This window comes from Lissotriton vulgaris, chromosome 5 (genome assembly GCF_964263255.1).
Source record: "Lissotriton vulgaris chromosome 5, aLisVul1.2, whole genome shotgun sequence".
In the NCBI taxonomy this organism is placed as follows: Eukaryota; Metazoa; Chordata; class Amphibia; order Caudata; family Salamandridae; genus Lissotriton; species Lissotriton vulgaris.
The window spans coordinates 520,273,146-520,300,483 of record NC_141693.1 but is presented as its reverse complement, the minus strand read 5'-3'; the positions used below and the strand labels follow the sequence as shown (position 1 = coordinate 520,300,483).

The 27,338-nt window shown below is 47.3% G+C and overlaps 1 protein-coding gene across 1 annotated transcript in view; it reads right to left on the bottom strand.

Moving 5' to 3' along the window:
- ATAD1 (ATPase family AAA domain containing 1) overlaps positions 1-27,338 on the bottom strand; it is a 283,160-nt gene that overhangs the window by 158,589 nt on the left and 97,233 nt on the right. The window contains exons 5-6 of the mRNA XM_086921956.1: positions 26,994-27,194; positions 6,865-6,971 (exon numbers count right to left, since the gene is read on the bottom strand). Coding sequence (XP_086778082.1) covers positions 6,865-6,971; positions 26,994-27,194 — 308 coding nt within the window. The remainder of the gene's footprint in view (positions 1-6,864; positions 6,972-26,993; positions 27,195-27,338) is intronic.

Below are 27,338 nucleotides of genomic sequence, written 5' to 3'. Positions count from 1 at the left end.
ATCTCTGGATGACCCCACCTTTGGAAGTACGGTTGGAGTACTGATGGATGTATCTCCCACTCGTGCATCTGATGGCTGTGCCTGCTGAGCAGATCCGCCATTTGATTGTCCTTGCCCGGGAGATGCTCTGCCATGAGGAAGATGTTCCTCTGAATGGCCCACTTCCACATGCTCTGAGCCAGATGAGACAGCTGTGGAGAGTGTGTACCTCCCTGCTTCTGGATGTAGTACATGGCCGTCATGTTGTCCGTCCGGATCAACACGACCTTGTTGCACAGATGTACTTTGAACGCCTTTAAGGCCATGAAGATTGCCATCAGTTCCAACACATTGATGTGCATCTTCCTTTGCTGAAGTGTCCATAGTCCCTGCACAGTGTAGTGGAGTACATGCGCTCCCCATCCCTGGAGAGAGGCGTCCGTCGTCAGGATGATCTGTGGGACAGGCTCTTGGAATGGTCGGCCCTTGCAAAGGTTTTGTGGATTCCACCAATGCAGAGAGTTGTACGCCCGACCGCTCACCAACACTAGGTCTGTCAGTTGCCCATGAGCCTGAGTCCACTGACGTGCCAGGCACTCCTGAAGCGGACGCATATGTAGTCTCGCGTGCGGGACAATGGAGATGCAGGAGGCCATCATGCCTATCAACTGCATGAACACCTTCGCTGGAAGCGAGTGTTGGGGTCTGAATCGTTGGATCAGCGCCTGGATACTGGCGATTCTCACTGAACTTGGCTGCGCAGTGGCTGCCAGAGTGTCGATTGACGCGCCCAGATACTGTCGCACGTGGGCGGGCTGGAGATGGGACTTTGGGTAGTTCAGAGAGAATCCCAGATCGTGCAGGAGGTGAATGGTGCGTGACACGTGGTCTACGCACTGCTGTTCCGTCTTTGCCTGAATAAGCCAGTCGTCTAGGTATGGAAAGACATGGACGTGCTGGCGACGGAGATGCGCCGCCACAGTCGCTAGGCATTTCGTAAATACTCTCGGTGCCGTGGTGACCCCGAACGGCAGGACTCTGAACTGGTAATGCTGGTCTGAGATCGTGAATCTGAGATACTTTCTGTGGGAAGGATGCAGGGGAATATGAAAATAGGCATCCTTCAGATCCAGCGTTGCTAGGAAGTCCCCCTGTTGAAGCAGGGGAAGCACCTGCTGCAATGTGAGCATATGGAAGTGCTCCGAGTTGATGTACCAGTTCAGGGGCCTGAGGTCCAGGATCGGCCTGAGTGATCCGTCCTTTTTGGGGATCAGAAAATACAGGGAGTAAACCCCTGTTCCCCGTTCTTGCAATGGAACGAGCTCTATCGCCCCTTTTTGCAGCATGACCAGAACTTCTTGCTGCAACAAGGTCAAGTGCTCGTCGGACATAGCACGGCTTCTTGGCGGTATGTCCGGTGGAATGGACGTAAGTTCTAGACAGTACCCGTACTGGATAAGAGACCTCACCCACCTGTCCGTGGTGATGGACCTCCACGCCGGCAGGAACTGCTGGAGTCTCCCCCCGACAGGTGTCGTGTGATCGGGGGGAAGTGACAAGACGTCACTGCTTGTTGGTGGCGGTGGACCTGGAGGCATTGTTTCCACGTCCCCTGCCTTTGATATTATTGCCTCTGTAGCCACCCCTGCCCTTGTTGTTGTTATACGAGGACTGGGTGTTACCCTTGTAGTATTGCGTGGACTGGGATGCCTGGCCCCTCGAGGTGCCTCTTGAATTGGAGCGGCGAAAGGAACCCCCCCGAAACTGCTGACTTTGTAAAGCCCCCATAGACTTGGCAGTTTCGGTATCTTTTTTCATCTTTTCTAGGGAGGCATCCACCTCAGGGCCGAACAGATGGTCAGGATTCACTGTTTGACCCAATATTGTGGTTTGTATGTCAGGTTTGAACCCCGAAATTCGAAGCCAGGCATGGCGTCTAAGTAACACACTTGTATTGATAGCCCTGGAGGCAGTGTCCGCCACATCTAGGGCACATTTGATGGAGGCATTTGTAATGAGTTTACCCTCCTGAATGAGCATCTCCCCCGCCTCCTTGTATTGGTCAGGCAAGTGTTGCAGGATGGCCTCTAATGTGTCATAATGGGCCCTATCATAACGTGCAAGCAGGGCTTGAGTGTTAGAGATCCTCCAGATGTTCGCTGCCTGTGCAGCAATGCGTTTGCCTGATGCCTCAAAGATCTTGGACTCTTTGTCTGGGGGAGGAGCGTCACCAGTAGTCTGCGAATTCGCCCTCTTTCGAGCGTTGGAAACCACCAGGGAGTCCAATGGCAAGTGTCCCTTAATATACGTGGGATCCGTGGGCGCCGCTTTATATTTCCTGTCGATGCGAGGATTGACCACCCGCGCCCGGGTGGGCTCCTTGAACACCTCCTGTGCATGCTTCAGCACCCCTTTAAGCATCGGTAGTGTCTTGACTTGTTTTTCGGCTACCGAGAAGGTGTCGACTAAGAAGTCCGCATCCACGGGGTCCGAGTGCAGCTCGACGTCATGGTTCGCTGCAGCTCTCTCTATTAATGCATTGAAGGCCGCCGAGTCCTCTGTCGGGGACGTCTTTGCGGCGAAAAGTTGAGTGTCCTGACCCGACTGCGGGTCGTCTGCGTCGCCTCCTGCTGTCCAGGGCACATGCTCCTCTTCCGGATCCGAGTACGCAGGATAGGTGTACTCGGCCTCTTCCTCGTCCACATCAGGCGCGGGGGAATGGGCCGGCGAGTGTTCCAGGGCTTGTGGAGACAGAGGTTCCATCAGAGCCGAAGAGTCCGCAGAGTACCTCTTGTTCTTGAGTGGAATCCTAAAAGGTTCCAAGGCCGGCTCCGACGTAATCTTTCGTTTGAGGAGCGACAATTTTCCGGTGTTGGCGTCGATGATCACCTCACGACGTTCCTCCACCGCAAGCGGCTGGAGCCGAAGCTTCGACACCACCAAGGCAGCTTTCGGCGTCAATACCTCCTGTGAGTGTCCGCCCTGTTTAGGCGCGAAGGCCTTCGGCGCCGATTTGGGTGGAAGGGTAAAACGAATGGGCGTTTGTTCCTTAGCAGGCTTCGGCGTGGGTCTAGGCACTACAGTGTCCTGGCTGGGAACCACATTGGACTGTTGGATCCGCTTTAAGGATTCCCCCACCTTCCTTGTAAGGGATGCCGAGGGCTGAACCGGCTCGAGCGACTCTTCGTCTCCGAGAGCCCGATCGCCGGTAGGCCTCTTCTTCGGGGCCGACGCCCCATGGCTAGGCGCACCGTCGGCGTGACGCTTCTTCGAAGCCGTCTTCGGGTCCACGACCCCTTTCGGTGCCGACGCAGCCGCGTCGGAGGCCTTCACCTTCGGCGCCGACCCAGAGGGCTTCGGGTCGGCCATTTTGGCGTGGCTCTTCTGGTCGGCCATTTTGGCGTGGCTCTTCAAGTCGGCCATTTTGGGTTTCGTGGAAGTTGACGCCTCCAGAACCTTCTTCACCAACGCCACTTTCGGTTTCGGTTTCGCATCCGAGGGTGCGAGACCAGTTGGCTTCACTTTCGGTTTCTTCTTAGAAATGTCCGTGACCGGGCCCGGAGGCGGGGACGTAGGACTCATAGTTAGATCTTGGGTAAGGCCCGAAGGCGATCCCTCGACCTGGGCCGTATGACGGGGAGTAACCCCGGAGTCTGGTTGGGGATGCTCTTCCTCCGAGCTATCTCCCATCGTGGCACAAGCCAGTTCGTCGTCCCCTACCTCGTCGGAGACTTCGTCGTAGGCCTCCTCATCCGCGTCGTAGGTCTCTTCCTCGGACGCGGGGCCAGAGTCCGACCCTTGTACGTCGTCTTCTCCCTCGACAGATTCCTGGAAGATGTCATCAGGTGGGGGTGCCGAAGCCGACAATTGAGCCTGGAGCCGATTAGCCCGGCGAATCTTTAAAGTCTTCTTACTTCTAAATTTCGAACACGCCATGCAGGTGTCTTCACGGTGATCCGGTGACAAGCATGTATTGCACACGGGGTGCACGTCGAGGTGTGAATGTTTAGAGTGACACAGCGGACACTTCTTGAATGGAGTCCGCTCCATAGCAAAGGGTGTAGTGTAGGCCCGTCCGCGTCGAAAGCACGTGGAAGGGCAGCAAGAGATCGGAGCTGAGAGTCAGTAAGAAACCCGAACGCAACTATACCGACGCCCAGCCTAAAGACCTTTTGGTCTCGAGTAGAAAGTAGAACAACTATCGGTTCCGATAGAGGGAACCGAAACACATCCGAACCCAATGGCGGAAAAAACCAATCTGGGGATGGAGGCGATGCCCATGCGCACTGTAGTCCAGGGGAGGAGCCACCTATCTCGTGATACTTCGAAGACTCTTCCAGGACAACAATGTGCAATCATCCGGACCCAACACTAGGTGGCGGACTATGCACAGATATGAATTCAGCAGCCCACATGCCTCGAACCTAACAATCTCCCCGACGGCCCCCCAGCGCCTGGTTCCACTAGGGATGATAAGTTTACACTTTACATATATGGAATTACTATCATTATTATTTTATTTAGGGTGCCTTATGCCAGGTTACCCCCCCTGAAGTGGATACAGCCTTTCAGACGCATACAAATGGTGATGGATATGGTGCAGTGGTTTGAAGGGGGCTGCAACATGGCTGGATACCTATAACTGAACTACACTTTCCTCACGATGGGCGAGGTGCAGGATTTGTTTCAACTACAACCAGTCCAGCTTTGCTAAAAGTGCCCAGCACGGCTTGTGAGGTCTGGACAGATTTTCCTGCAGAGGCTGCTGCTGGATCCTGGCTCCAGTACGGGTCTGATATCCTGCATCTATAAAGCCCTAAAGGGAGACTGCAAGATACACAAAACAGTGGTCTGGGACAGGTGGACGTGCAACACTTGCCTATGCCACTTACAGAGGGTGAATGTACACGGGTCTGTGCTCAGATCAGGGAAGTAGGTATAACGCAAGGGCTTACACAGTTTTATTATTTACATCAAACCTACTTTACCCCGCAAAGATTACATAGAGATCCAGCGTTGTTTCTACATATGATGTGGGAGTGCGGTAGGGTACAGAGATACTGGAGGGATTGCTCCGGGCTCCATGGGAAGCCACGTGTGTAATGTTGGACGCCTCGTCAATCATTGCCTGCTGGGAGGGCTCCAGACTCCCATAAGAGGAGCTAAAATGAGAAACTTGGTCGCCCACTGTCGAAAAACGGATGACTGACAAGCGGTAAGAGGGTTGGGGGGCAGCGGGGGTTTGGGGGCAGGAAATGTGGGGAGCAGGTGTGAAAATCAGGCGACTGTGGAGCCGTTGGAGGAGGACTTCCCCGATGCAGCTCCGGATCTGAAACCTATGGTCCAGGATGCAGCAAAGCAGTTTTGAGGGCACTTAGCCGGGGGTGCTGGTGGTTGGTGGCCTGGGATGCCCATAGATGCGCGGGATGGGTTAGCAGCTGTGCTTCCATCCCACTCTGGGCCGGGTGGGACGAACCCTCAGGATGGCGATGTGTATGTGTGGGAAAATGGACTAAGGTGCTTACAGTAAAGGGGGGCAGCCCGCCTCCACCCCCAGCTCACCTCATCCTCCCCCTGCATACCCCCGGCCCAGCCGGAGACCTGAGGGTAACCATGCTGGCACGGATTCCCATTATTGCTGCTTAGTATTATAGAAGTTAGATAGTTTAATTGATAACAGTTTCACATAATTTATGTCATGTAAGATGATGGTGTAGGCTTGGTCGATGCTGAGTGAAATGCTAACTGGCTGATGAGTTGACACTTGATAGCCATAGCTGGAGGTGAGACTGTCAGACACCAGAAGTTGCTGAAATAAAATATCCTCTTATGTAAGGGGGGGACCATTGGTTGGTAACAATGTATGCATCAATGTTGGCTTAGCCATACTTCTATATTTTGTAATGTACGCATTCACAATAAATATATGTTTTAAAAAAAGAAGTTTGCTTCATGCCAGAAAACACAATATTGCGTCAGATACCACCCCTTGCACAATTTGTTACAAAATCATGGTATATAATGACCATGTACTGAAGTGGAGTAGTGGGGCGGGTGGGAAAAATCTGGAATAAGATTTTTACTCAAGTGGACATACTTCTTTCGTGAATGTTTAGAGGAGTATGTGCCAGGGCTTCCAACTACCCCTCTTCTTACTTGGCCTGGCTACAGAAAACCTCCCATTGTTGGATATATTCAAGAACAGGGGAATCGAAGTGGTTGTTAGCACCCATGTACAGCCCATCTAACCAGAAGGCCAACTTTTCCATCAAACTACCCCACCCGAAATGGGAAATTGGATACTGGGGATATCCTGCAATCCCTCATCTGTTAAAGTGCATGATCCAAAGTTGTAAGTTGTGACCAAACCACACACAATATGCTTTATCAGGATTAGATCACAAGATCTGATATTAAAGTTCTTAAAAAGCCTCATTTGTAGCACAAATGGCTGTATGTCTGAGGAAACTGAGCATTTCAAGACACTTGGTGACGTAAAAAAAACCCTACTGCAAAAAAACTGATTTGTGATGAAAGCACACTCAGTGGATAAATGTAGGAGATTGTGCTTGACCATGTGCACATTTCTGGACTTGTCATGTAAAAGAAATTCCATACATTATGACTGAACGAAGAATTAAGACGTAAGCACATATTTTCTGCCAGACCATCTAATATACTGTGTGCATGCTGTTTTAAGAGAATAAGCTGAAACTTAACATAAGAAACAAAACTCTTACCTTACAGAATTTTTTTTGAAGGAACAGTCAATTGCATGCAAAATTAAAGACGTAATGTTGAAGTCTAGGTTTCAGCCACCACCACAATAAGAAATGAAATGCAGTGTTGATACAGCTGCAATGTGTTACATTTCATAAACCGTACCTGGCAACTGTAATCTGTATCGAGACCGTCCCAAAGGCTCATGAACTGAGCCTTCATCATGGCCGTAGCTTCATGGTCACTGCTTGACCGACTTCGGAGAAAGGAATCTAAGTGAAGGGGGAAAAGGGGAAAAAAGCATGAACAAATTTAATAAGAGTGCAACTACCATATGTGCGCCCCCACCCAACAGTCTGATATCAAAAGCAAACATCTCTAGCCAAATTAGTATTCAGGTTGACCAGCATAAAACAGACTCTCACAGCTTTAATAAAGCATGTAAGCTCGGACTCGGAAGTACCTAATATTTCTCTTACTCAAAATATTTGCGATTAAGGAATCCTAATCATAGATGTAATCCTATCCAATCCACTGCGGAGCCCCATGCAGTGTAAATGACTGACTGGAGGGAAAATGGCTTCTCTTAGAAGTGAACTGTTACTGCATCCTAATTGTATTTATATTCGGCTTACTACCCCTGATTAGGTGTCAAAGCGCTTTTCGTCTAGAAGCATGCTACTCCAGAACCCAAAATGGATTTGTTGTGGATTAGTATAGGGAAATAGGAGTTAATTTGAGCTGTGTCTGTTAGCTGGATTGAATAGAATAATGGAGGGATAGGAAAGGGAAGAGTCTATAAAGTGTTATGTGGGAGATCATAGTAGTAAGATGAGGTTTGGGATGAGATAAAGGAGGGATGCATAAAGGAAGAATTTAGAAATGTGATGTACTGCTTTTTAAAGAGGTCTGTCTTTAGCTTGTTCCAGGGTTTGGGAGGCCCTGATAGATTCAGGAATGTTATTTCAGATCCTGGGTGCATTAATATAGAAGGTCTACGTCTGCCGTCGATTTATTTTTTGCTCATTAATCTCTCCATTAGGATAGTACCAGGCTGTACTTGCTTCCTTGGCAGTGTGGTCCTGGACTGAGGTTGGTGTCCAGGGTGAATCCAAGTAACCTAATTTATTGATAAGGTGAGTTGTTATCAGCCAGTACTGGAACTGAAACAAAACTACAGGCACACATCTCAAAATGTCATGCATAAAAGTCTGTGACTTAAATGAGTCACAAACACAAGGGTGCAGACAGCTTTCAGCAGTTTACAGTTCCCATAATGTCTACAGACGATGTACACAGATTGGCAGGTAGATTGAAGCGCATTTTTTAGTCATGGAGTTTGGCAGAAATAAAAGTGCGTCTTGTTTCCTTGGAGTGGAGTCTATTTCAGTCTGTCCTTTTTCATCAAGACTTTACTGCATCTATTAGGCAGGTGAGACGAGGAGGGGATGCAATAAAAAGTGGGGGCGTGCAAAAGATTCAGAAGCCCTCCTTATGAGTGTTGTTTTAGTCAAGTCCTGCCTCATTAAAGAGATGAAAAAGTTCAGAGTAGCATTGCACCTGGATACCGCTCATCCTGATGGATGTCTTCACCCCACACACCAAAGCAGATGAGACGAGCAGGGACAGTACAGGGGAAGGCAGCTGCTGAGTGGCCTGGCGGTAGATGCTATGTTACAGTACAGAGTTACAGTATGAACACAAGTGTCTGTGCCCTTGCCCCACTTTTAAGTTAAGATTGATTCAATGCAGTAGACAGCTGTGAACTGCAATTTGTCTAGCTTATCTCACTATGGGATGACTGAAAGACTTCTCCCAATGCCTCCAATGACTTGCAGTTTTTCACTGGTCTACTTAACTTCTTCCCCATTCTCTCATTTGCGGTCACAGAGGTCTGCAGTCCAGCCACAAGAGCTTCCTGATTACTACACCCTAGGGCCATAGAGTACATGTGCAACTTCCACGCTGAATCAGCAGTATCCCCAGGGCCAATTATACTTAGCTGCTCAGTTACACACACCCTACCCAGCCCACCACACTCCCTATCCGTGCTTCTACAGAACAACCCACTGTGGGAGAGCCCGTCTTGGATATGAAGCAGTCAACCCCTGACAGGGCATCAATGTGATTTGAGATGGGGACTCTAAATGCACCCGGTCTACATGTGTGATAACTAGAGCCAATCGGCTTCGCTAATGCTGGCCGAGTGTGAATCTTATAAGCTTTGTAATCAGGCCCCATCACATAGCAAGGTTTAGAAAAGAGGCAACAATTCAAAGCAGGTCTCGCCTCTAAGCTTACTAGGATGACCAAAGTGCAAGTTTCACGCTACCTGTAGTGTTCTGAAATTGAAAACAAAATAGTCGCCAGGGCGATCCACCGGCCTTGCCCCAGCCGTCCCCTGGTGTGGTATCAAAGTAGAGAACTTGTCTCCAACCTTGGTTAAGTGATAAACCTGTTCACACTGGTCCAAATGAGGTTGGTGTGAACCCTCGATTTTTGCCAGAGCAAAGTGCTGTTCAGACAGATGCACTACACCACTTTTATCTATGCTGGGAGTGCTCCAAACACTGGAAACTGTCCCTGGTTTATACTACGTGAGGCAGTTTGCCAGGGACAGCATGGAGGTGGCTTGCCTGGCAACTTGTTGCCAAGATAACAGTGGAGTTCCACGTAAGATTACACACAGAAATGGTCTGAAACAGTTGGTATTCAGTGTGTACAGTACAGAGCCTACACAGTTGTTTATTATTCAGCCCCTAACAGCAACACATAGATCTAGACTCCACAAACACATACTAGAGGAACACTGGGTTACCATAGTTCCAGCACTCGGGGTCCATCACCGTAACAGTGTGATCAGATTTATAGTAATTGAACTTGATGATCGAGTTTTCGCGAATATAGAAAACAACAACAACAAACTACACCTTAACAAATTTTCCGAAATATGGACCAAAATACTTAATCGGTTCTAACAAGCAAACAGTTTATTAGCCGATAGCTGTTTTATGTGGTAGCTTTAGTTGCTGCGGCAGAAAGTAATTTGACCCAAGATGATCGCTTTCTAGGGAGCACTGTGGGTCAGCAGAACTATATATGCTTTACTGACGCCTAAGCATTAAATGCCTCTACTTTGGAGTCTTTGGCTGCTGGTGGCTCTGCCAGACACGATAGCAGTAACATTCATTACCTACCACTGTAGGGACTGAAGCTGCACTGCAGGGCTTGTGCAGTCTACTGAAGGTCAATTGATCAAGACAGAAGGAACAACATCTAGATGTGATATGTATACAAAACTTTTATGAGTGAGAATATTGGAAGATTTGGTATTAACTTTATCACCTGGAATGTGTGAGGCTTAAAAGCCAATGCAAGGTCAGAAGCTGCTCACATATTTGGAAAGGGAAAGCTGAATGTAGCAATTTTCAATGAAAGCCACAATTCAAGCCTGAGCAAGGTTATCTTTAACAAGAGATGGTGTGCTACAGAAGCTTGTCGCCCTAGTTCAGTAGTTGGGAGCAGTAGTTGCCACTCGGACCTGAATGTCTCAATACCACACTTTAAAAGAAATTGGCACATATGGCAGATGCTGAGGATATAAAGTTAATGCCGAGAAGTCCAGCCTCCTAACTCTCTGAACTGAATGGCTGAGAAAGGCTAGCATTTGTGCAGGGTGATGCCCTTCAGGATAGATACTAAAGCGGTCAGGAATTTAGGGGCAAACTGATGACTCAGACTGGTCTCTTACACAGCTTTATGGCAGGAGGTGGATACACATGTATGTATCATGGATGGGTCAAATGGCTGCAATAAAAATTATTATACTCTCTGGATTACTTTATGCATTTCAAGCTGGCACTGTATAGGGAATACTTTTCAGAATCTCCAGAGAGAATCAACTTAATTAATCTGGTAAAAGCTACCTAGACTTTCAATTGAGGTACTCAAGACAGTAAGGGGATTAGGACTCACAGAAACAGAAGATTACTTAATTGAGAATACTATGGGAGTGGTCCCTATAAAAATAGGATATGTACTGCACCCATATACAGCATGTTTTAGCAAGATAGTAATTGAGAGATATTGTGTGGCTCCCCATGCAACACAGGCCAAAACCTTTTATTACAACCATGTTGTCTGCACAGTAATGGTTATATGGGAGCCAATCTCTATGTCCAGATTTTTAACATATTTGAGAAATAACAACCTAGGCAATTAAACACAGTGAGTTACTTTAAGGTCAAAAGACATATACAAATGGACTACAGCTGCTAAAAAACACAGTTTTATTAGTTAGTTAACACAGGTAAAAAAGGTTCATTATATGACACAAAATAGCAATAAAAATCTCATAGTACAGTTGACAATCACAATTTGACACTTAACAGACATAAAAATTTATATTGGCTAGGTGGCATGAAGATTCAATCTCTACGCGCGTTTCGGCGGCCAGCGCCTTCTTCCAGGAGCAGCCACACAATATCTATAGGTGGAGATATATATAGAACATACAATTATATCGTTTCTTACTTATATAAAACATATAAAACATGTAACTAACTATTATGTATTTTATTTTAAAAAAAGACAGTTTTTTATAGCAGCTGCAGATTTAAAAAAACAACATTATAAATCGCGTTTATCTTGTCATTTCCTTATGAAAACTGGATTTTTATAAACAAATGGGGAGGGAGTAAAGATTATTATTAAGAATCATGATGAAACAAGTGTAAATACTGGGCATTTGTTTAATATTATTAAAGTGCAGTTCCAATTATTAGTAAGGCCATGATTTGCAATATGCACTGCAATTTCAATGAGAGATCAGGGAGCCTAAATAGATGGAGTGATAGTGCCTTGATCTCAAATAAAAGTCTTTTTATTAAAAAGGAGGATTAAAGTTATGATTTTTCAATCTGGCATAACAAAAAACAATGTTCATCCCTGGATAGAACTTATACTTACTAAATGGAAATGTCAGCGGAGGATAGTTGGTTAAAATTAAATGTTCAATTTCTCTTTTATCGGTGTCGATTATGATATAGCTAAGAACAAAAATAGAGTGAGTCACATAGATGCTTGCTAGAGTACAGGGGTAGTTGCCCTTTTCTATAGTCAATAGTATCTATTGTCTTTTACCTGATTCTATAGATGTGTAAAGGGTCTAGGCCCGCCAACCGGAACCCTTTAGTGTAGATGAGTCCTGATAGGGAACGGTCTTGAAGATCTAGATTCTGGATCTTTGTTATGGTGGGTGAAAGAGAAAATAAAGGGAAGTTTGTTATCCATTTATTTGTATTATTATTCTCTTAATTCATAGAGGGCATAGAAAGTTGCTGATGTACAGGACAATTAAAGTTCTCTGATATCCAGGGTGGCGGCATTTATTCTTACCTATTGCACTCTAGTTATTTCTTTTCAGATGTTAGGTTGGACTTGATCTTTGTTGTGATCTATATTCTTCTTTGATATAGTCTTAAACCTTTAGAAAAAGCACATCAAAAGTGCATTCTAAGTGCTGCTATTTATTATTTAAAATAAATTCTACCTTTTCTAATATCATCCAAGGTCTTACCTAAAAATGTTGGGTATTCCTCTTTTCTATTTTCCAAAATATGGGGAATTTCTTGATCATCTATGATGTGGTGTTCAAGAGATTAAAAGATCTCCCTGCCTAGAATAAGTAGAATGGTATGTTTAGTTAAAGGATAGAGTAATTTACTATTCCTAAATCTTGATACTTAATTTCTCAGGGTTTCCAAACGGAGTCTTACCTAATGATAATTGGCAGGGCTCTCTATGTCCGGTGGCGGGCGGTACGTCTCGTCGGGTGATGAACGCGGCAACAAATGATAGTCGAGTGCCTGTTCAAAGGCGTATATATACGTCTTTACGAGGTCGCGTGATTATTGAAAATTACTTGCACCTGTTCTAAATTTGTAATTAATTTCCCCTTCTCTTCTTGGCGCGAAGTTAGCGGAGTTGGCGGAGTTGTCAAACTTTAGGAGAAGCGGAGTTTTGTGAGCTCCCATCCAATTGGATGGTTGTTTCCTTGCGCTCACATAATAGGTTGTTCTGATGTAAACAAGGGGCAGCATTGGTGGAAATTACACACAAGCCGAGTGTGTTTTCCTCGTTTTAATAGGTTGCTGTTGGACAGGCCACATGAAGGGCCGCTCTCCCCCGGCCCAACCAGGCCTGAGTCCAGTCCCGCAAGTACCACACACCACCATTGCACGTCCTCCGTCCCCTCCGGGACCCCTGCCCTCGAGCATGTCGACCTCGTGGGTCCGATCCACTGCCGGCCCACGCGCCCAGCCTGGGGCGCCATCTTGGACACTCCACCACGAGGCCGCCTGGCCCCCGATCGACCTCAACCCTGGGCCTGGGCCGGCCTCAGACATTCCGGCACCACCCTCCACCCAGGAGGTGAGCGGGCTACTTGGCAAGTCAATAGGAGAAAGAGGTGCCGATGGCTCTCCCCCACCAAGTGCCGCTCGCCCATCGCCTCCCCGGGCGCTGGCCCCACCCCCCTGCTGGGTGTCTGGACTCCCTCATCCCGGACCTCCCGACCTCCAAGTGCGAGGGTCCGGACATCAAAGCACACCAGCCCTATAACTGGGGCAGCTCCAGAGCAGGAAGGCAGTTGTATCTTGGAGTCGAGAGACGTAAAGAGGAACTCATCCTGGACGGACTACTGGCGCTGCCGTAGCTCTGTCTTGTGCACCATCGTCCTGCCTGTTGGCGCTGCCACAGCCGTCGTAATCTTCATCACCTTCATCGTCGTCGGGACCTGCTGGCGTGGCCGCGGACCGTTGTAACCGCCATCTTCACCGGGACCTGCAGGCTCCGCCGCGGACCGTCGTTTTCCTTCGTCCATCTCGGGACCTGCCTGGCTCCGCCGCGGCCCGATCATCTAGAACGCCGAGCTCGAGGATTGAGAGCTATTTTCCACTCGTTGGTAACAAAGACTGTCCCGCTACCCCTTTCCTGAACCAGAGACTAGAACCGAGGGGACCCCTGAGTCCAGACCTCCTTGTATCCATCATCGTAACCTAAGAATTGCATATAAAGTCTCGTTAACCTTCAACCTTGTGTGGTGTCCGTCTGTGGGGGGGAAGTTGCTTATCTGTACAGTCGTTGGAGACGGCTCTCCCTGGAGACCTCTCCCCGTAACCTCGGCCGACCCTCCCGGTCCGTCTAACATTGGTGGCCAGCGGCGCGATCCGAATCACCGCATAAACGTACAGAGAGTAGCTCACCCCACGACGAAGTCACAATGACCACGAAAGAGAGCGGATCAACCGAGAAATTCCAAATGGAGAAATTGGAGGAGTACAACCATCGTGAACTAAAGCAATTCTGCATCGAACTGGGTATCGCTACCACCGGACTGAGTACCAAGGACGATTTTAAGCATGCCCTAGAATCTTGGGCAGAGACCGGGGCTGCCGGAACCCCTGATCAAAGCACCGTAGAAAAAACGACCACGGCCCCTGAAGGGCAAAGAACGGGTCTCTCGCAAGACGAGATCCAGGAAAGAGAAAGGACCCGACTACACGAACTAGAAATGGCCCGACTCAAAATGGACGTTGAACTTAAGTTGGCCGAACAAAAAATCAACTTAGAGCACCTGCGTCTCCGAGAAGAAAGAGAGGAGAAACAGAGACAAAGGGAGCTCGAGGAAAAGAAACTAGCGTACGAACACGAACGGAACCTAGCCGAGATCAACCTACGCAAGCAGAATAAAGAAGCAGGGGTGCCCGAGCGACCCCCCACCTCCGGAGCCACAGACAAAAAGGTACACATCCCCAAGGATGTTGTCCGAGAATATTTCAGAGAGGACGACATCCAGCAATGGTTTAAAGCCTATGAAATCGCTATGACTGCACACCGGATCGATAGAAGCGACTGGGGAGCCGGTCTCTGGGGAAGATTCCTCAATGAGGGCCGCGACACCCTGCTACAGCTCCCGGACCACCAGATGACCTCCTACGACCATATGAAAGCGGCACTCCTCACCCGCTATGGTCTCACACCCGAGATGTACCGTCAGAGGTTCCGAGACTGCACCCGCATCCCGGGTACAACTTGGGTGGACTATGTAACATACTTTAGCCGAGCCTTCGAGGGCTGGATCCGAGGAAGCAACGTCACGACCTACGAGCAACTATTTAATCTGATGGTATGGGAGCATCTGTCGAACAATTGCTTCATTGAACTCCGCCAGCACCTCCTCGACAGCAAGTTAACGGATCCCCGGCAGCTCGCAGCCGAAGCTGACCGGTGGGAGATCACCAGAGTGGGCCGGAATGGGTCCTACGAACAGAACCGGAACAACAATGGTCAGCACCGACCCAGAGGAGGAGGAGGGGGCCAAGGGCGAGGAAGAGACAACGCCCCGGTCGCCCCCGCTACCAACACCACCCCCCCGGCCAACCGGGGCAGCACCCCAGCGCGACCGGGGTACAGAGCCAATGTCACGTGTCACCGATGTCAACGAGTCGGCCACTATGCGAACGACCCAAACTGCCCGCAGTACCAGAGCCCAAGACCCCGCCAAGTGGCCGCTGCAGCCCTAGGGGAAGAACAGATCTCCGAGGAACAGGAAGAATACGAACAAGAGCATCAAGAGTGGGAGCCAGCCGCCATGACTCTAGCCTGCTTAGGGGGGAAAGACATGGTCCCGCGGGTCCCCCTACCCGCTAACACCCAGAAGTACAGCCAATGGGTGAGCATCAATGGACGCCAGGCCGAAGCCCTTCGTGACACCGGGGCCAGTGTAACAGCCGTCCGCTGTCACCTGGTGGCCCCAGAACAGTATCTACCGAACATTCTCTGCCCTGTACGATCAGCCGATAACTCGGAAAGCCTGTGTCGGATGGCCTGCGTCCCCTTCGAATGGGGGGGGGTCTCCGGCATGTTGAAAGTAACGGTCCGAGACGATGCCCCCGTAGACTGCCTCCTGGGCAATGACCTGGAAAGCTCTCCGTGGGCCGCCGTGGAGCGAAAGGAACACCTGGGGATGTTGGGCGTCCCGGACTGGGCGTGCGTCACCACCCGTTCCATGGCCGCCCGTGCCAACCACCGGCCAGAAGAACCCGAATGGCCGGCGCCACCGCCTCCGGTCGCCCCAGCCGAAAACACCGACTGTAACATTCCCTCCGAACCAGCTCAACCTACCGACCTCGCTAACCTCGATCAGTGGCCTCAAGAAGGGGGGCCCACGCAAGAACAATTTCGCCAAGAACAGAAGACCTGTCCCTCCCTCGAGGGACTCCGCCAGCAAGCGCTCGCCCAAAGCGCAGGGGATACCTCCGGAACTCATTGGGTCTACTGGGACAATGATCTGCTGTACAGCGAGCAAAGAATCGCCGAGCTGGGGAGCAACCGAGTACTCGTGGTACCCCTCCGTTTCAGAGACTTCCTGTTAAACCTGGCCCACGATGTCCCCCTGGCAGGACATCTGGGACAAGATAAAACCTACAGTCGCCTAGTGACCCACTTCTTCTGGCCCAAAATGAGGAACGATGTGCACCAGCATTGCCGATCTTGCCCCACGTGCCAAGCCAGTGGAAAGAGCGGCCGCAAACTAAAGGCCCCCCTGCAACCTTTTCCTGTGGTCACTACCCCGTTTGAGAGAGTCGGAATAGACATTGTGGGGCCCTTGGACCCACGCACAAAACAAGGCCATCGATTCATCTTGGTGCTAGTGGACCACGCCACCCGCTACCCTGAGGCTGTTCCTCTGCGAACTGTGACAGCCCCGGTAGTCGGCCGGGCCCTGATGGGGATCTTCTCCCGTGTGGGCTTCCCCCGAGAAGTCGTCAGCGACAGAGGCACGAACTTTATCTCTAAGTACATGAAATCCCTCTGGCAACAGTGCGGGGTTACCTACCGATTCACAACCCCCTATCACCCTCAAGGGAACGGACTCGTTGAGCGGTTCAACCGCACGCTAAAGGGAATGATCGGGGGGTTGGAAGAGCCCCTCCGTCGCCAGTGGGATGTGCTGCTGCCGTGCCTCCTCTTCGCGTATCGAGAGGTCCCCCAGAAATCCCTGGGCTTCAGCCCGTTTGAACTGCTATATGGACACCCAGTGCGAGGGCCGCTCAGTCTCGTCAAAGAAGGCTGGGAGATGCCTCCGTTAAAGAACCCTCCAGATGTCTTCCGGTACCTCCTCACCCTCCGCAACCAGACCCGGCGGTTCAGAGAACTAGCGAAGGCCAACCTAGAGGCCAGTCAAGAGGACATGAAAAAATGGTATGACCAGAATGCCTCATCCATTGAATTCGAACCTGGCCAACAGGTATGGGTGATGTCCCCCACTGAGCCATGCGCCCTACAAGACAAATGGACGGGGCCCTTCAAAGTAATAGAGCGCAAGGGTCCTGCCACCTATCTCATCGACATGGAATCCTCCCGGAACCCTCTCCGGGTCCTCCACGCTAACAGGCTAAAGCCCCACTTTGTGCGAACAGAGCTCAGCCTCCTGATGGCCACAGACACTGGGGTTGAAGAAGACTCCGAGCCTCTCCCTGACCTCCTACGGACTCAAGAGCAAGACGGCTCCGTGGATGGGGTCCGGCTCTCAGAGGCCCTCACCAGAGAACAACGCCAAGAGTGTCAAGCCCTCCTATCACAATTCGCCAGCCTGTTCTCCCTCACCCCAGGTGTCACTTCCTGGTGTGTGCACGATGTGGACACCGGGGACAGCCCCCCTATCCGCCACCGGGCCTACCGCGTGCCAGACCGGGTACGGGCCTGCATCCAGGAAGAAATAGCCAAGATGCTCACGCTCGGGGTCATTGAGCCCTCAGACAGTCCCTGGGCCAGCCCTGTCGTACTGGTCCCAAAAGCAGCTGCCCCCGGCACCACACCGGAACTCCGGTTCTGCGTCGACTACCGGGGCTTGAATGCGGTCACCAGAACAGACGCGCATCCCATCCCCCGGGCAGATGAACTAGTCGACCGAATGGGAGCTGCCCGCTACCTCAGCATCTTCGACCTGACAGCAGGCTATTGGCAGATCGGCCTCACACCCCGGGCGCAAGAACGTTCTGCCTTCTCCACCCCCGATGGCCATTACCATTTCACGGTCATGCCCTTCGGCATGAAGAATGCCCCAGCAACATTCCAACGGCTCGTCAATCAGGTCCTGGCGGGGCTCGAAGGATTCAGCGCCGCCTACCTAGACGACATCGCTGTATACAGCCACCATTGGACCGAGCACCTCCACCACCTCCGAGCAGTGCTGCAAGCCCTTCAGCGAGCTGGCCTCACGATCAAGGGCAGCAAGTGTCAAATTGGGCAAAGATCTGTAACCTACCTCGGACACCAGGTGGGAAGCGGCCTAGTGGCCCCTCTACAGCTGAAAATTGCCGCCATCCAGGCTTGGCAGCCCCCCATCACCCAAACCGAGGTACGAGCCTTCCTGGGCCTCACGGGCTATTACCGAAGGTTCGTGAAAGACTATGGTACCATAGTGGGGCCCCTCACAGAACTCACGTCAAAGAGCCAGCCCAAGAAAGTCACCTGGACCCCAGAGTGTCAAACTGCATTTGAACAATTGAAGGCCGCCATGTGTTCCGCCCCTGTGCTCCAGGCCCCAGACTACAGCCGGGAGTTCGTCGTCCAGACGGACGCCTCCGACCAGGGCATTGGGGCAGTCCTGTCTCAAGTGAACACCGAAGGCCTTGATCAACCGGTGGCCTTCATCAGCCGGAGACTCCTACCACGGGAGCAACGCTGGAGCACCATAGAGAGGGAAGCCTTCGCTGTGGTATGGGCCCTCAAGAAGCTCCGGCCCTACCTTTTTGGCACCCACTTTCGGGTGCAGACCGACCACCGACCCCTGCAGTGGCTGATGCATATGCGGGGGGAGAACCCAAAGTTGCTACGCTGGTCCATCTCCTTGCAAGGTATGGACTTCACAGTCGAACACCGGCCTGGGCCAGATCACGCCAACGCGGATGGCCTGTCCCGGTTTTTCCGCCTCGACGAGGAGAGTCCCCAAGAGGATGGGTAACTCTCCCCGCCTTCAGCTGGGGGGGACGCATGTTGGACAGGCCACATGAAGGGCCGCTCTCCCCCGGCCCAACCAGGCCTGAGTCCAGTCCCGCAAGTACCACACACCACCATTGCACGTCCTCCGTCCCCTCCGGGACCCCTGCCCTCGAGCATGTCGACCTCGTGGGTCCGATCCACTGCCGGCCCACGCGCCCAGCCTGGGGCGCCATCTTGGACACTCCACCACGAGGCCGCCTGGCCCCCGATCGACCTCAACCCTGGGCCTGGGCCGGCCTCAGACATTCCGGCACCACCCTCCACCCAGGAGGTGAGCGGGCTACTTGGCAAGTCAATAGGAGAAAGAGGTGCCGATGGCTCTCCCCCACCAAGTGCCGCTCGCCCATCGCCTCCCCGGGCGCTGGCCCCACCCCCCTGCTGGGTGTCTGGACTCCCTCATCCCGGACCTCCCGACCTCCAAGTGCGAGGGTCCGGACATCAAAGCACACCAGCCCTATAACTGGGGCAGCTCCAGAGCAGGAAGGCAGTTGTATCTTGGAGTCGAGAGACGTAAAGAGGAACTCATCCTGGACGGACTACTGGCGCTGCCGTAGCTCTGTCTTGTGCACCATCGTCCTGCCTGTTGGCGCTGCCACAGCCGTCGTAATCTTCATCACCTTCATCGTCGTCGGGACCTGCTGGCGTGGCCGCGGACCGTTGTAACCGCCATCTTCACCGGGACCTGCAGGCTCCGCCGCGGACCGTCGTTTTCCTTCGTCCATCTCGGGACCTGCCTGGCTCCGCCGCGGCCCGATCATCTAGAACGCCGAGCTCGAGGATTGAGAGCTATTTTCCACTCGTTGGTAACAAAGACTGTCCCGCTACCCCTTTCCTGAACCAGAGACTAGAACCGAGGGGACCCCTGAGTCCAGACCTCCTTGTATCCATCATCGTAACCTAAGAATTGCATATAAAGTCTCGTTAACCTTCAACCTTGTGTGGTGTCCGTCTGTGGGGGGGAAGTTGCTTATCTGTACAGTCGTTGGAGACGGCTCTCCCTGGAGACCTCTCCCCGTAACCTCAGCCGACCCTCCCGGTCCGTCTAACAGTTGCTTTGATGTAAACAAGGGGCAGCATTGGTGGATAATACCCCCAAGCCGAGTGTGTTTTCCTCGTTTTAGATGAAAGTAAGGATTCCAACAGACATCAGTGAGGGTTGAGATCTGAATTGATTTCAACATATTTATTGTTCGAAGTGGCAAAATTAGATGAATGATTCATAATTATTTTTAGCGCTTGAGATCTGAATTGATTTCAACATATTTATTGTTCGAAGTGGCAAAATTAGACGAATGATTCATATTATTTTTAGCGCATAGTTCATTACTTATAAAAATGAATTAAGCCAGATTTTCTTTTTAAAAGGCTGTTGTTGTATTCGATGTACAGATCGGTACCCCTGGAGATTTGGTACCGTATCATATTATAGATAAGACATAGGGTAAAAAACTAATAACAGTGGTTAGCGGAGTCAAAAACGGCGGAGTTTTGTGAACTTTCGCCCAATAGGGTGTTTGTTCATTGCGCTCACATCGATGGTTACTTTGGTGTAGACGAAGATGGCATTGGTGGAAATCACGCATAATGTGAATCTGTTGTCCTCTTTTAGATGTAAACAAGGAATTCTAACATGTATTTAGCAAGGGTGGAATAATGATTGATAATTATTAATTTAACATCTTTACCATTTGGGGGGGGGGGGAAAAAAGGTGGTTAATATATTATATTTATTTTTAGATCATTAAATTTAAAGATGGGAAAAGCAAAATTTTATTTTTAAAGGTTATTACAAAATTAAGTGTACAGTTCGGGGAGATTCTCTAAGGTTTTGTCAGTTATGTCTCTAATATGTCGGAAGTCGGAAGGTACAAAACGGTCTCAGTGCATGTCGGACTTTGGTATTATATCATGAAGAGATGTATCACTAAAGAGGGGCTGTTTCATCTTTTAATTTGGTGTGTTCAAACAGAGGCAGAGGAGGGAGTGTATTTTAAATTATTGCGTTTTCCCACGGGATTTCACTATTCAAGCCCTGTCGGAAAGAATTAAAAACAAATATCCAGAAGACTTCTCTTTTCTTTCGAATGGACATGCCTCCTTTTGATTCTGGGACATGGATTTTTTCTAAAATCCTCCATTTGAAGTCGTCGGCATGATGACCTTTATCTAAGAAATGTTTGACCATTGGGCATGCAGTTTTTTTGGTTTTTATCGCTGAACGATGTTCGTTCAAGCGTGTCTGAATTGCTCTTGAGGTCTCACCTACGTATCCTTGGGGACACGGACATTGCCTCCCTTCTACTTTTTGTCCAGGTCTCGAACAATTGGGACCTGAAGTTGCTACTTTTGAATTAGTAGTACTAAGAAAATTGGATCAAGCCCTCGGATACATTCCCAAACCTATTTATAATTTAGATAAAGAAGAGCATCAGGCCCTAATATCCCTGTCCAATAATAAAGACCTTACCATCAAAGGATGCGATAAAGGTGGAGGAATTGTTATTGTTGATACTTCAGAATATGAAGTAAACATGCTTAAAATGCTAAATGACCCTACCTTCTACGTCCCCCTCAAATGTCATTCTACAAGTAATCTATCGAAAAGAATTATGTCCCTAACTAAATCTGCCCTAGAAGATGGTTTTATCAATGCTAAAGAATTTGATTATCTGAATCATAACCAAGGAAAAATTGCGTGCATTTATGGTCTACCAAAGATCCATAAGGATGCCAACAACCCCCCTTACAGACCCATAGTCTCCACAATAGGTACAGCTACTGAGCCACTTTCCAAATATGTTGATAATTATCTACGCCCTTTTGTCCCTAAAATAGAATCTTACATTCGGGACACAGGTCATATAATACAGAAGATTGAAGGAATTTCCTTCAATTCAAATAATGACCTATTGGTCACAATGGACGTGGAGTCTCTATATAGTAACATCCCCCTTACCGACGCGCTAAAAACCACTAGTTGGTTTATTGATCTACACCAAATCCCTTGCCCGAAAAGATTCTTGCTTGCATGCCTCGAAATTGTATTAACAGAGAATGTCTTTGAATTTGGCAATCATTTATATCGTCAAATAAAGGGTGTAAGCATGGGTGCTTCAGTGGCCCCATCCATAGCTAATATCTTTATGGCATCATTTGAAAAAGAATTTGTACATAACGAAGTTGCACCCTTTTACGAGTCTATCTCCCATTGGTCCAGATACATTGATGACATCTTCTTTATCTGGACTGATGGGAGAGAAACTCTATTAGAATTCCTTGAATGGATAAATGGAGCCAATCCTAACCTTAACTTTACCTCTCACGTCAATAACAAAAAAGTCGAATTTCTAGATATAGAAATTTTAGACAATGCTGGGACTTTAGAAGTAGACCTTCACATAAAGCCCACAGCAAGAAATACTTTACTTCATTATCAAAGCTTTCATCCACGTACCCAAAAAAATAGTATCCCATTCTCACAGTTCCTACGCGTTAGACGTAACTGTACAAACGTAAGAGATTTCGACAAACAAGCAGCGGTAATGCGGACTAAGTTTATCGAGAGAGGTTACCCCCACCGATTAATAAGGGAATCCTATAAACGGGCGCGATACTATGACAGAGACTGCCTTCTAAAAACAAAACCCACCAAACCCAATGACCAAATAGTTTGTATTACAAGGCACTCAACAATAAATGAAAAAGTAAGACATGTCATAAACTCCAATTGGCATATATTAAACAGTAACTGTACGAATGACCAAAGATTGATGAAACCGATTTTCGCGCACAGGAGAAATAAAAACATAAAAGAGTTTATTGTCCATTCCCGATTCGCCAAGAATACCAAAAATGACACCTTTACTCAGCGTTCAATCTTGACTAATCACCCCTTAAAAGGAACTTTTCCATGCTCATCATGTAAATCATGTTGTAACATTTTATCAGGTGAGGAATTCGAATATAATGGCCACAAAACCAAAGCACAGGAAATGTGGAACTGCAAAACAAGCAATGTCATATACTTTATTCAATGTCCGTGTCCCCAAGGATACGTAGGTGAGACCTCAAGAGCAATTCAGACACGCTTGAACGAACATCGTTCAGCGATAAAAACCAAAAAAACTGCATGCCCAATGGTCAAACATTTCTTAGATAAAGGTCATCATGCCGACGACTTCAAATGGAGGATTTTAGAAAAAATCCATGTCCCAGAATCAAAAGGAGGCATGTCCATTCGAAAGAAAAGAGAAGTCTTCTGGATATTTGTTTTTAATTCTTTCCGACAGGGCTTGAATAGTGAAATCCCGTGGGAAAACGCAATAATTTAAAATACACTCCCTCCTCTGCCTCTGTTTGAACACACCAAATTAAAAGATGAAACAGCCCCTCTTTAGTGATACATCTCTTCATGATATAATACCAAAGTCCGACATGCACTGAGACCGTTTTGTACCTTCCGACTTCCGACATATTAGAGACATAACTGACAAAACCTTAGAGAATCTCCCCGAACTGTACACTTAATTTTGTAATAACCTTTAAAAATAAAATTTTGCTTTTCCCATCTTTAAATTTAATGATCCAAAAATAAATATAATATATTAACCACCTTTTCCCCCCCCCCCCCCCCAAATGGTAAAGATGTTAAATTAATAATTATCAATCATTATTCCACCCTTGCTAAATACATGTTAGAATTCCTTGTTTACATCTAAAAGAGGACAACAGATTCACATTATGCGTGATTTCCACCAATGCCATCTTCGTCTACACCAAAGTAACCATCGATGTGAGCGCAATGAACAAACACCCTATTGGGCGAAAGTTCACAAAACTCCGCCGTTTTTGACTCCGCTAACCACTGTTATTAGTTTTTTACCCTATGTCTTATCTATAATATGATACGGTACCAAATCTCCAGGGGTACCGATCTGTACATCGAATACAACAACAGCCTTTTAAAAAGAAAATCTGGCTTAATTCATTTTTATAAGTAATGAACTATGCGCTAAAAATAATATGAATCATTCGTCTAATTTTGCCACTTCGAACAATAAATATGTTGAAATCAATTCAGATCTCAAGCGCTAAAAATAATTATGAATCATTCATCTAATTTTGCCACTTCGAACAATAAATATGTTGAAATCAATTCAGATCTCAACCCTCACTGATGTCTGTTGGAATCCTTACTTTCATCTAAAACGAGGAAAACACACTCGGCTTGGGGGTATTATCCACCAATGCTGCCCCTTGTTTACATCAAAGCAACCTATTAAAACGAGGAAAACACACTCGGCTTGTGTGTAATTTCCACCAATGCTGCCCCTTGTTTACATCAGAACAACCTATTATGTGAGCGCAAGGAAACAACCATCCAATTGGATGGGAGCTCACAAAACTCCGCTTCTCCTAAAGTTTGACAACTCCGCCAACTCCGCTAACTTCGCGCCAAGAAGAGAAGGGGAAATTAATTACAAATTTAGAACAGGTGCAAGTAATTTTCAATAATCACGCGACCTCGTAAAGACGTATATATACGCCTTTGAACAGGCACTCGACTATCATTTGTTGCCGCGTTCATCACCCGACGAGACGTACCGCCCGCCACCGGACATAGAGAGCCCTGCCAATTATCATTAGGTAAGACTCCGTTTGGAAACCCTGAGAAATTAAGTATCAAGATTTAGGAATAGTAAATTACTCTATCCTTTAACTAAACATACCATTCTACTTATTCTAGGCAGGGAGATCTTTTAATCTCTTGAACACCACATCATAGATGATCAAGAAATTCCCCATATTTTGGAAAATAGAAAAGAGGAATACCCAACATTTTTAGGTAAGACCTTGGATGATATTAGAAAAGGTAGAATTTATTTTAAATAATAAATAGCAGCACTTAGAATGCACTTTTGATGTGCTTTTTCTAAAGGTTTAAGACTATATCAAAGAAGAATATAGATCACAACAAAGATCAAGTCCAACCTAACATCTGAAAAGAAATAACTAGAGTGCAATAGGTAAGAATAAATGCCGCCACCCTGGATATCAGAGAACTTTAATTGTCCTGTACATCAGCAACTTTCTATGCCCTCTATGAATTAAGAGAATAATAATACAAATAAATGGATAACAAACTTCCCTTTATTTTCTCTTTCACCCACCATAACAAAGATCCAGAATCTAGATCTTCAAGACCGTTCCCTATCAGGACTCATCTACACTAAAGGGTTCCGGTTGGCGGGCCTAGACCCTTTACACATCTATAGAATCAGGTAAAAGACAATAGATACTATTGACTATAGAAAAGGGCAACTACCCCTGTACTCTAGCAAGCATCTATGTGACTCACTCTATTTTTGTTCTTAGCTATATCATAATCGACACCGATAAAAGAGAAATTGAACATTTAATTTTAACCAACTATCCTCCGCTGACATTTCCATTTAGTAAGTATAAGTTCTATCCAGGGATGAACATTGTTTTTTGTTATGCCAGATTGAAAAATCATAACTTTAATCCTCCTTTTTAATAAAAAGACTTTTATTTGAGATCAAGGCACTATCACTCCATCTATTTAGGCTCCCTGATCTCTCATTGAAATTGCAGTGCATATTGCAAATCATGGCCTTACTAATAATTGGAACTGCACTTTAATAATATTAAACAAATGCCCAGTATTTACACTTGTTTCATCATGATTCTTAATAATAATCTTTACTCCCTCCCCATTTGTTTATAAAAATCTAGTTTTCATAAGGAAATGACAAGATAAACGCGATTTATAATGTTGTTTTTTTAAATCTGCAGCTGCTATAAAAAACTGTCTTTTTTTAAAATAAAATACATAATAGTTAGTTACATGTTTTATATGTTTTATATAAGTAAGAAATGATATAATTGTATGTTCTATATATATCTCCACCTATAGATATTGTGTGGCTGCTCCTGGAAGAAGGCGCTGGCCGCCGAAACGCGCGTAGAGATTGAATCTTCATGCCACCTAGCCAATATAAATTTTTATGTCTGTTAAGTGTCAAATTGTGATTGTCAACTGTACTATGAGATTTGTATTGCTATTTTGTGTCATATAATGAACCTTTTTTACCTGTGTTAACTAACTAATAAAACTGTGTTTTTTAGCAGCTGTAGTCCATTTGTATATGTCTTTTGACCTTAAAGTAACTCACTGTGTTTAATTGCCTAGGTTGTTATTTCTCAAATATGTTCTTTTCCCTGACCTAGGAATTACGAAATTTAATTCTTCAGGGGGTCCTTGTTACATATGCAACAGATTTTTAACATACCATTTACCCTCTCTCCTGTGACATGGATACACCTTAACCCACCATTTTCTGCAAGTTCAGGATTAGTGTAAGCAAAATGGGGAGAAGAAAAATGTAGCATTGTAGCAGTCCCGTTTAGATAGGTAAATCAGAAGAGTTTAAAGGCAAACCAAAAGAGTTTAAAGTTCTAAAGATTTAAAGGTCTAGATGTCAAAAATCAAGGCACCAGGTTTTACACCCTTGCATTAAAGAGGGTGTGATTCATCACAATAAAACGGAGATACTAAGCAACACATCTGGTGGCACCTTGGGTCTAATATTGGTGCTATATAGTCAAATGATAACACACCTGAAAGAGAAGAAGTGGAAGTGCATGATGAGAATAGAATATTATCTGATCACATATATATAATGAGGGAGTCCTGAGAAGGCCTATGAAGAGTACAAGAAAACAGTGTGGCAGTTCAACACAGGGAAGGTTGTTTTTTAATAGTTACAGTGTGTTGCCATTTAACCTCAGAGAAACTGAATGATGTTTACCTGGATCTCCAATCTATGTTGCAGGACCGGAGAGATAGGTAGCACCCCTTTGCACATATAGCGGACCCGTCATAAATGAATTTTCTAGAAAAAAAGGTTGGCAGCAATCAGCCAGATGTTTAGCTCTCAATTCACAACGACCCATTTGTAGCAGTGTATGGGATTTGGAACTTGGTAACCTAGATCATCAGATTTAGGACAATGTAAGGGGCATAACAAATGTCAGACTCTTTGAAGCCTCACATTTTCAACATTGCCCGAGTTTCAGTACCAATTCAAAGGCTTAAGATAAAGGTAGTAGGAAACATGCCTGATTATGATCCACACAACCTAAATTGAAGCGTGCAAAGACAGACACTTAAAGCTTTAGTGTAAAGTATTAATGGTCTTTACCTATTTCATCAATAAAGATGATGGATGGTTGAAGTTTCACAGCCAAGGAGAACACTGCAGCAGCGAGTTTCTGAGACTCTCCGTACCATTTATCAGTCAGAGTGGAGGGCTGAAGGTTAATAAATCTGCAACCTGCTTCCTTGGCTGTCGCTTTGGCAATCAGTGTTTTTCCACAGCCTGGAGGGCCATATAAAAGAACTCCTAAAAAGGGGAGAAAGTGCACAACTAGTAAACACGTAATGTTGCAAAATAATTAATCAAATACAGCATGGTTTGCACAATGCATGACTAACTGGGCCCAAGACCACTCAACCCCTAACCCTGTTGGTCGTACCTACCAGATGA